Source organism: Enhydra lutris, unplaced genomic scaffold (genome assembly GCF_002288905.1).
Source record: "Enhydra lutris kenyoni isolate GAN:26980312 unplaced genomic scaffold, ASM228890v2 scaffoldscaffold17, whole genome shotgun sequence".
In the NCBI taxonomy this organism is placed as follows: Eukaryota; Metazoa; Chordata; class Mammalia; order Carnivora; family Mustelidae; genus Enhydra; species Enhydra lutris.
In genome coordinates, this window is record NW_019154101.1 from 32,092,873 (window position 1) to 32,103,086 (window position 10,214).

General features: G+C 45.5%; 1 protein-coding gene across 2 annotated transcripts; it reads left to right on the plus strand.

Moving 5' to 3' along the window:
* The first annotated feature begins 1,367 nt into the window (after window positions 1-1,367).
* LOC111147828 (heme binding protein 2) lies at window positions 1,368-9,734 on the plus strand. Of its 2 annotated transcripts, none has more exons than XM_022504079.1 (4): window positions 1,368-1,475; window positions 2,011-2,146; window positions 2,955-3,135; window positions 9,113-9,734. In XM_022504079.1, exons 1-4 carry the CDS (start codon window positions 1,374-1,376, stop codon window positions 9,309-9,311), a joined length of 618 nt encoding a protein of 205 aa, XP_022359787.1. In that variant the 5' UTR covers window positions 1,368-1,373; the 3' UTR covers window positions 9,312-9,734. The 2 variants fall into 2 exon arrangements, with proteins under 2 accessions (XP_022359787.1, XP_022359788.1); XM_022504080.1 differs by having other exon boundaries at window positions 1,374-1,475; window positions 2,955-3,017; window positions 9,113-9,162.
* The last annotated feature ends 480 nt before the right edge of the window (window positions 9,735-10,214 follow it).

A 10,214-nucleotide genomic window follows, 5' to 3' on the forward strand; every position in this document is an offset into this window, starting at 1 on the left:
ATGGGGAATTGGGGAGCGATGGCTAAGGAGTATGGGGTTTGGGGTCCAGGAAGAGGTGATAACAATGCTCTAAAATTGATTATAGTGGGGCACCTGGATGGCTCAGTCGGTTAAGCGGTGGTCTTCCGCTCAGGTCATGATCCCAGCGTCCTGGGATCGAGCCCCCAAGCAGGCTCCCTGCTCAGCCAAGGGCCTGCTTCTCCCCCTCCCTCTGCCTGCCGCTCTGCCTACTTGTGCTCTCTATCTCTCTGAGGAATAAAAAATAAAAGTCTTTAAGGAAAATGTAAAGTTGATTGTAGTGATGGTTGCACAACTGTGAATACACTGAAACACTGAATGGTACACATTAGATGGGTGAATTTGATGGTATGTGAATTATATCTCAGTAAAGCTCTTAGGAAAAATAAAGAATAAATCCAACCACAAAGTTTTAGAAGCACAGAGTCCTGTCGCTGTACCCCCTCATTTCTCTGCCCCCCTTTCACCTCCCTCCCTCCAGCCTGATAGTTCTAGTGGGACCACCTCAGAGGTTCTGGGATCATTTCAGGGAAAGGTCATTAAACCAGGACAGTTTAAGATTGTCTCCAGGCCTGACTGTAGCCCCATCTGACTCCTCCCCCGGCGGACCTTGATGGCTGTTGGGCACCTTGGACACTTTCTAGGTGTGAGTAGGACCTCATGTCTCTGGGTGCGCCCGGGATCCGATTTGTGCACGGAGCCCTGGGCCCACGGCTGGAGGAGGGGGTAGGGGCAGAAGATACAGCCAAGGTCCCAGTTGGCAGCCTGTCCACCGTCCCACCGGGCGAGCAGGCTCCCTCCCGCCTCCCACTGAGTGCACGCAGGGTGCGGGCCGAGCTCACGCCGCTCCCCGGGAGTCGCCCGATCTGCAGAACCGGCTTCCTGCGCGGGTGGAGCCGCAGAGAGGTTCCCAAACCGGTTACACTAGAAACCCCGCAAGCCAGTCTCTGAGTCCTCCACCCCCGGCTTCCACAGCCGACACCTCTGCGCGCAGGGGACGGGAGGGAATCCCAAAGGACGCCCGCCTAAGCGAACCCTGCAGTCCTGTCTCCCGCCCTCACCGCTGCGGTGTTGCGGGCGGGGGTGGGGGGGGATCCCGGCAGAGGGGGCGCGGCCCCGCCGGACCTGCGGTCGCAGCGCCCCCTCCCGGCCCAAGCGCGGGCGGGCTCCTGCGAACTCGGGTCCCCCGCACTGCGGGGAGGAGGGACGCGCGTCGGCCGGGTGACCTGGGCTGCGGGCAGCGCCGGGGCGGGGACTCGCGGCGGAGCAGGCGGGAGCGGCGCGCACACGCAGCGGGGCGGCCCCTTCCTGGCTCCGCTCGCCAGCCTCTTTCCCCCCGAGCGTCGGCGCCGCCCATGGCCGAGGTGCTGGAGCCGGACCCCGCGACAGCCGAGCGCGCGGCGGCCCAAGCCGTGGAGACGCCGGGCTGGACGGCCCCGAAGGACGTGGGCCCCCAGGTAGGCGCCTCCCGCGGGCTTGGACGGTCGGGTGCGGGCCGGAGCGCGCCGGAGGATTGGCAGTGGGACCGGAGGGTCCCGCAGATTTAAGTAAAAACTTCAATTTTTAAAAAAGTTGTCTGGGTCCCCAGTTCCGTTCCTGCTCAGAGGGGAAAATTCGGTCGGTTAGCCATAACCCTGGATCATGGCCACATCTCCATTTCAACTGGCCACATCTCAGTTTCTTGTGAGGTTAAAAAAAGAAAAAGGAATTGATCAGGTCCCAGAGCCCGCAGAGGACTCTCCAGCCCAGAGGACCTAACAGATGCTAGGTGTTAATGTCAACGGAGCCGACTCCCGACCTCTGCGGGGGGCGGAGGCCTCCACAGTCTCTCATCCAAGGATGGGAGCCGCGGGAGAGGGGCCCCGCCAGGTTGAAGGAACCAGAACCCGGGGTCCATCCCAGGTGGACCTGAGATCAAGGAACCTGGACTGTTGCCTCGCACGTCCTGCCTTTTTCGAATTGCTTCCCCCAGTTTTCTCTGTTCCATTTTAGCCCGGAAGTTACGAGATCCGGCACTATGGACCCGCCAAGTGGGTCAGCACTTCCGTTGAGTCCATGGACTGGGATTCAGCCATCCAGACTGGTTTTACAAAGCTGAACGGCTACATTCAAGGCAAAAATGAGAAAGGTGAAGACAGTTTACCTTATAATTATATATATATTGTGGTCGAGTCCCCTGGCTTATTCCTGTGTTTTAGCTTATTAAAGAGAGATACTTTAGAACAGAAAAATAATGAGATCATCAAAGACTTAGTGTTTGAAGGCAGAGACTCCGCTCAGGACCTTTAACAGAGTCTAGAGGAGGCTAGTGCTTTTCAGCCTCTGTTCTTGTCTGTTTCTGCTGGATGAACTAGGCCTCTGTGTAACTACTGTTAAGTCCATTTCATGGCTAGTGCTTCCAGGTAATTTGGTGACTGGTAGGTTAAGAGTCATCAGGAAGCAGGAAGGTACAAAGAACCCAAGATTCAGGGTCTCAAGACATCTGGGTCCGGCTCTTTCGCTATTTGTGTTTTAGCGGGTCACCTAGCCTGTGGGATCTCCGTTTCTGAATTGTTAAAGAAAGAAAGAGAGGGAGGGAGGGAGGGAGGAAGGAAGGAAGAAAGGAAGGAAGGAAGAAAGAAAAAGAAAGAAAGACAGACAAGACTGTACTATATGATCTCTAATTTTCCCTTCCATCCCTAAAACTAGATTTTATTAACCAAAAATATTAATAGTAGAGAAAGTGTTTAATGTGGCCAGGGGATAATTGAATCATTTGCCCTTATTTTTTAAGGATGAAAATTATCTCAAAGGTAAATTTTATGTCAGTACCATAATGTAAGTCAGGAAACTCCAATCAAAAAATAATAGGTTATGTTTTTAGAAATAGTCGTAAAGAAACTAAATCTGTTTTCACGGTCTTTTCATGGCATTAAATATGTTATTTTATGGTCCAGAAATGAAGATAAAGATGACAGCTCCGGTGACAAGCTATGTGGAGCCCGGTTCAGGTCCTTTTAGCGAGTCTATCATTACCATTTCCCTGTACATCCCCTCTGAGCAGCAATCCGATCCGCCCTGGCCTTCAGAGTCAGATGTCTTCATTGAAGACAGAGCTGAAATGACTGTGTTTGTACGGTAAGTGGTAGATAATTTATGGCCCTGCCCACTGCTAGCTTTCCTTGCCTGCTCTCGGTTTTGCTCCTCTGCAATTTCAGCCGGCTTTTCACCCTTCTGGTAAAAAAGAGGCCAAACGCATTTTCATGGTGTTTCCCTCCTGGCTTAGTTTTATGTGTTACTAAGGGGCTACTGCAAGGTACAATCAATTCATGTAATGAAGAGCTTGTTGCATACCTTACACAGCTAAGACACGATGCACATTATTCTCCACCTGCCGTTGAGGTAACCCTGAACAAAAATCCTAACACACAGGGCACAGTACCCCTCCTCCCAGCTTCTAGATTCCGATAGCCCCAGACTCTTCCACTGTGCCCCAGCCCGAGGGATGCTGGCTGCTTCCAGCAGTCATTGCCTCTGTTCGTTGAGTGGTTCCTTGTACTGTTTCTGGCTTCCAGTACCTGTTCGACACATTCTTAAATTCTCTCTGTTGAAATATAAAACATGCACAGAACATGCTAAGAGTCTTGTACTGGTGTCACTTGATTCCTTTCTCCCTCTTGTCACCACTCACCCGCTAAAGGAATCTGTCTCTGTTTCCACGGACAGTCTGGGGGAGCCTGTACTATCTCCTTGGGAATGCCCTTGTCACTGTCAGCAGTGCCCTTGCCTTTGTCACGTGATGACCGCTCTTGCCCATGTGACCCCTGTGGTCTTTGTGTATTGACTCATCTGTTCTCTGGATGCTGATTCATCCTGTTATGTCTCAGAAAGTCACTGTCTTGCCGTTCTCCTCCTCCTATTCCTCTGTCTTACCCAGAAAGTGCTATTGACAGCTCGCATTGACCCCCATGTCAAAGCAGACTTACGCTGAGTGATCTGTTTATAAAGCTTCAACCACGTGTGTCTAGTGACTCTCAAAATTTGGTGTATCCAGCCCTGATTACCCTAATTGCTGGACATTTCCATTGGGGGGTAGGTGGGGATTAAAGTCAACAGCTCTACAAGTGAGCTTTCCCCAGTCCTCAATGTATGTGAGCAGTGACCTTTATCTACCAGATAACCTCCCCAGCAGGACTCCAAGGCCATCATCAGCGCACCCTTCCCTGACAACTGGTTACAAGATCCGATCCAGTCTCCTTGGAAATGATCCACAATTCTGTTCCCTTCTCCCCTTCCCTGTGACTTCTTCAGGTCGCCATCTTCTAGGAACCACACGTCAATCATCTCTGTATCCCTCAGGGCTCGGCACAATGCTGGACCCTCAGTAGATGCTCGGATGTCTCTTCATCTCAGGTCTTGACTGTTCCACTTCAGTAGCCTCCCAGCTTCTGGGAGTAACCTGCCCACCCTTCTCTTCCCCTCGTGCTCCTCACAGGAATCCATGGTCTTTCTTACTACAACAGCAGCAAAACAAAAACCTCAACCTGTTACTTCACTAGAAATCTCTGTGACTTTCCACTTGCTCTGGGGGGGAGTTCAGATTGTTCACAATGTCTTTTATAACATGGCCCAGACGTGTCTCCCCACTAGTTATGTTCCGCTGACCTTCCCACCCTTCCCCAAGCAGCCCATGTTCTTCCACATCTCTCCTTTTTCTTAAGTTTTTATTTAAATTCTAGTTAGTCAACATAGAGTATCCTATTAGTTTAAGGAATTCAACACGTCCATCCATCACCCAGAGCTCATCACGACAAGTGCCCTCCTTCATCCCTATCACCTGTCCCACCCATCCCCCACCTACCACCCCTCTGGTAACCACCAGTTTGTTCTCTATAGTTAAGAGTCTGTTTCTTGTTTTGCCTCTCTTTTTTCCCCCTTTTGCTCATTTATTTTGTTTCTTAAATTCTACATATGAAATCATGACATTTGTCTTTCTCTCACTCATTTTGCTTAGCATAGTACTCTCTAGCTCCATCCATGTCATTGCAAATGGCAACATTTCATTCTTTCTATAGCTGAGTAATATTCCACTGTGTATATATAGCACATCTTCTTTATCCATTCACCCATTTGAGCTGTTTCCCTGTTTTAGCTGTTGTTGATAATCAGGCTGTAATCATCAGGGTGCATGTATCCCTTTGAATTAGTATTTTTGTATTCTTTGGGTAAATAACTAGTAAAACAATTGCTGGACCATAGGGTAGTTTTTTTTTTTTTTTCTTTTTTAACTTTTTGAGGAACTTCCATACTGTTTTCAGAGTGTCTGCACCAGTTTGCATTCCCATCAACAGCGCAAGAGAGTTCCCCCTTCTCCACATCCTTGCCAACACCTGTTGTATCTTGTGTTGATTTTAGCCATTCTGATAGGTGTGATGTGGTATCTCATTGTAGTTTTGACTTGCATTTCCCTAATAAGTGATATTGAGCATCTTTTCATGTGTGTGTTGGCCATCTGTTTGTCTTTTTTTTAATAATTTATTTTTTTATAAACATATAATGTATTATTAGCCCCAGGAGTACAGGTCTGTGAATCGCCAGGTTTACACACTTCACAGCACTCACCATAGCACATACCCTCCCCAGTGTCCATAATATCTGTTTGTCTTCTTTGGAGAAATGTCTGTTCATGTCTTCTGCCCATTTTTAAATTGGATTTGTTTTTTTAGGTGGTGAGTTTTCTAAGTTCTTTATATATTTTGGATACTAACCCTTTATCAGATATGTCATTTGCAAATATCTTCTCCCATCCTGTAGGTTGCCTTTTAGTTTTGTTGATTGTTTCCTTCACTTTGTAGTTTTTTATTTTTATGTATTCCCAATAGTTTCCTTTTCTTTTGTTTCTCTTGCCTTAGGAGACATATCTAGAAAGGTTGCTATGGGCAATGTGAAAATTACTGCCTGTGTTCTCTTTTAGAATTTTATGGTTTCAAGTCTCACATTTAGGTCTTTAACCCATTTTGAATCTTTTTGTGTATGGTGCAAGAAAGTGGCAATTTCATTCTTTTGTAGGTTGCTGTCCCATTTTCCCGGTACCCTTTGTTGAAGAGATGATCCAATATCCCATTGAACATTCTTTCCTCCTATGTCAAAGATTGATGATATAACTGTGAGCTCAGTTCTGGTTTTCTATTCTGTTCTATTAATTTATGTGTCTATTTTTGTGTCAATTCCATACTGTTTTCATTCCTACAACTTTGTAATGTAACTTGATGTCTGAAATTGAAATGCCTCTAGCTTTGTTCTCTTTTTCAAGGTGGCTTTCGCTATTCAGGGTCTTTTGTGGTTCCATATAAATTTTACTGTTTGATCAAGCTCTGTGAAAAAATGCTGTTGGTATTTTGATAGGGATTGCATTAAATATGTAGATTTCTTTGTGTAATATAGACATTTTAACAATATTTGTTCTTCCAATCTATGAGCATGGAATGCCTTTCCATTTCTTTGTGTCCTCTTCAGTTTCCTTCATCAGTATTTTATTTTTTAAAAGATGTTATTTATTTGAGAAAGGGAGAGTGAGAAAGCATGAGTTGGGGGAAGAGAGGTAGAGAGAGAGGAAGCAGCAGACTCCACACTAAGGAGGGACCTCCCCCACCCCGCAAGACGGGGCTTGGAATTATCCAGGACTCTGGAATTATGACCTGAGCCGAAGGCAGACGTTTAACCAACAGAGCCACCCAGGTGCCCCATTCATCAATATTTTATAGTTTTCAGAGTACAGGTCCTTTACATCTTCGATTAGGTTTATTCCTAGGGATCTTATGGCTTTTGGTGCCATTATAAATGGGATTGATTCTTTAATTTCTCTCTCTGCTGTTTCATTATGGGTGTATAAAAATGCAACAGGTTTCTGTAAATTGATTTTGTATCTTGCAACTTTACAGAATTCATTTATCAGATCTAACAGTTTTTTGGCAGAGTCTTTCAGGCTTTCTATATATACTATCATGTCATCTGCAAATAGTGAAAGTTTTACTTCTTCCTTGCCATTTTGGATGGTTTTTATTTCTTTCTGTTACTGGATCACTGTGGCTAGGACCTTCCACATGTCTCTACCTGTGACCTTAGGCAGGTTCCTCAGATTTTCCTTGCCCAAAGCTCTTCTTCTGTAAAATATACATAGTTATAGTACCAACCTATCTCATAGGGTTGCCATGAAGATTAAATGAGTTGATTTCTGTAAAATATTAAAACATGCACCTTGACTTTGCTACTAGTTCTAGCTCTTCATTTCTCCTCTTCCTGGAGCATCCACTTTCATCCTTTAGGACTTGGATCAAATGGTACCTCCTCTGCGATGCCTTCCTCAGTTTCTCCAGTTAGCTAGTCACTCTGTTCTTCTGTTATTCTAAATTAGAGTGATAGAGGTACAGACTGTAAGTTTCTCAACAATACAGGAACATGGTCCTCTGTTCATACCCTGCAGCTCCTAGCAAGGCAGGTGCGTGGGAAGAGATTCATATGTTTGTGTACTGAATAAAGCTGTGATGGGTCATTGTAGAACAATATGTATTCAGAGAACAAAAGATGATTTCTAACTAGGGGGATTTGAGATTTGATGTCAGGGCAGAAATAGGATCTGAAAGCAAGTTTCCTTTAGGCAGAACAGACTAAGAGTTGGCTCTTCATTAAGGAAATAATAGATTTAGGAGGTAAACATATGGTTCAGAATTATCATTATTGGTCAACATTCTGAAAATTAGAACAGCTTTATCAATTTATATTCAACATTTTGTTTCATGTACATGTGCATATTAGATTTCTACACTATTTGATGTGTGCCAGGAACAATTCTAGGTGCCTCATGAACATCGTTGAATGAAGTACACATGGTTTGTACCTTTGAGACCTTACATCTTACCTGGAGAATGGTAGGACTAAGCTTTTCCACTGGCACATTGATAATACAACTTATGCAAAAGAAGCCATATTTGGAATATCCACGATTTTCTGTGTTTCCTATTCTTCAAAGTCAAATTCATCATCTATACATAACAACAACTTAGCTAGGTCTGAGTGCTGTCATAATTTAACCTCAGGATAGTTTTGTTTATATACTTGAAAATCTATACTTAAACTTTGATTCTCTTTTCCCACTTGTTATTTAAATCTTTTGACTGTCTTTTCTTCCCCATCCCCATAGCAACCTCCAAACTGGCTCCTTCCCTCCAGTCTCTTTTCCATCTGTCTTTCCCAGATCTATCAAGTCACTTTTGTGCTCAGCATCCTTCACAATAATCTCAAAAGGGCCCTGAGCCAACATACGAGATTCCCCTTTCGGGCTCTGACTCACCTTTCAGAGCTCATTTTGTGCCTCACTATGAATTTGTGTTTTTGAACTTTGGTTTCTTCTCCTTCCCCTTTTCTGGCCCAGCAAAGCCATCCACCATTCCAGACTGAACCCAGACAACATCCCTTACCCCTGATTCAGAAATATCCTGTGTTCCCAAGCATATCGATCCTGTCTCCATTAAATCTCTTCTCAGGCTGTATGTAAAGAGTTGCCAAAATGTTCCCGTCTTCCATTAGACTATAAATTCATAGGGTCGAAACTCTATCATAGTCATCAGTAATGTGGCACCTACCCTTTTCCTAAGGGGGACAGAGGGGAGGGGAACGGTTCCATAGAAAATTGGAAGTCTGAAAGGGAGTCTTCTAAGGGGGTTTCCTCTGACCAGCAGCCTCAGCACCATGGGGAGCTTGTTAGGAATGCAGATTCTCGGGATCCACCCCAGACCTCCTGCGTCTGCATTTGAGCAAGATTCCCAGGTGACCTGTACACACTCGTGAAAGTCTGAGAAGCAAGAGTTAGAGCACGAGATGGTGAAAGTTCCAAATCTGCCTGCCAGCAGCTGGGATGTGTGCCTCTTCCTGGGTCTCCTCCGTGTGTGGCGAGGCGGCGCTGGGAATGGGAACCAGAGGAGAGGAATGGCCCAGTCAGCTGCTGAGGGGGAGGGGCCTGGAAGCTGCCCTGATCCAGCCTTCATGGCGTCCTTTTCAGACTGACATTTACATCGGCATGAACATCACTCATGGTTATTTACTTTCTCCTTTGCAGGGCTTTCGATGGATTCTCTAGTGCTCAAAAAAATCAAGAACAACTTTTGACATTAGCAAGTACTTTGAGGGAAGAAGGAAAAGTTTTCAATGAGAAGGTTTACTACACGGCAGGCTACAACAGTCCTTTCAAGTTGCTTGATAGAAATAACGAAGTATGGTTGATTCAGAAAAATGAACCATCCAAAGAAAACGAATGAGGAAAAAACCCCAGGAAGTTCCATTTCTTACTGTAGACATCAGCACTGCATACCCGTAAATGTAGAGTAGTCGCTCTACTTGAGAGAACAACGATGAATTGAGCTTATTTCCAAGGTGCCTTTTAATGTTTGAAGCTTTATCTAGATACACAGGGAACAGGGGACAGTATTCTAGAAACATGTGAATCAGTCACAGCTCTGGAGGAGTTTACTTCTGTGAGGCTCCCAGGAAGTGTCCTGTTACTTGACCCTTCTTCACATCATGTTGCCTTTTTCAACTTGGATTTGTGTCCTTTGGATGTTATCCCCTCCAGATATTATCAATAAAAATGTTAAAGAGGTATTCTGTGTGGCACGGCTGTGAAGCCTCATGAGGTGAAGTTCAATTGAAAGCAAAAATCAGATTCTTGGAGTGCCTGGGTGGCTCAGGCATTAAGCATCTGCCTTCGGCTCAGGTCATGATCCCAGGGTCCTGGGATCGAGCCCCGCATTGGGCTCTCTGCTCAGCGGGGAGCCTGCTTCCCTCTCCCACTCTCCCCGCTTATGTTCCCTCTCTCACTATGTCTCTCGCTGTCATAAAATAAAAAATCTTTAAAAAAAAAAGACCCTATTTAATTATGCCCGGTTATCCTGGTAATGCCTTAAAAAAAAAAAAAATCAGATTCTTTTGCACCTGACCCAGTCACATTCTCTGTGGGCTACTCTTCCCCATCCCCCAACCACCCCTACTGCGTAAGAAAATTCCAACCATACGTAGAAGGGTCAATAATATTTCATGACAGAGACCAAATTTATGAAGTTAGGGACTTCTATCCTATTTTGAAACTCAATAAAGACATGTTCTTTCCCAAAGGCATGTATACAAACATGTAATTTTAAAATTCACATGCATTTTTAAAGTAT

Excerpts from the sequence above, each read along its gene's own strand:
- LOC111147828 (XM_022504079.1), top strand. The coding sequence starts at position 1,374 with ATGGCCGAGGTGCTGGAGCCGGACCCCGCGACAGCCGAGCGCGCGGCG. Across the intron at positions 1,476-2,010 it reads CGAAGGACGTGGGCCCCCAG|CCCGGAAGTTACGAGATCCG; the intron begins GTAGGCGCCTCC and ends GTTCCATTTTAG. Across the intron at positions 2,147-2,954 it reads TCAAGGCAAAAATGAGAAAG|AAATGAAGATAAAGATGACA; the intron begins GTGAAGACAGTT and ends TTTATGGTCCAG.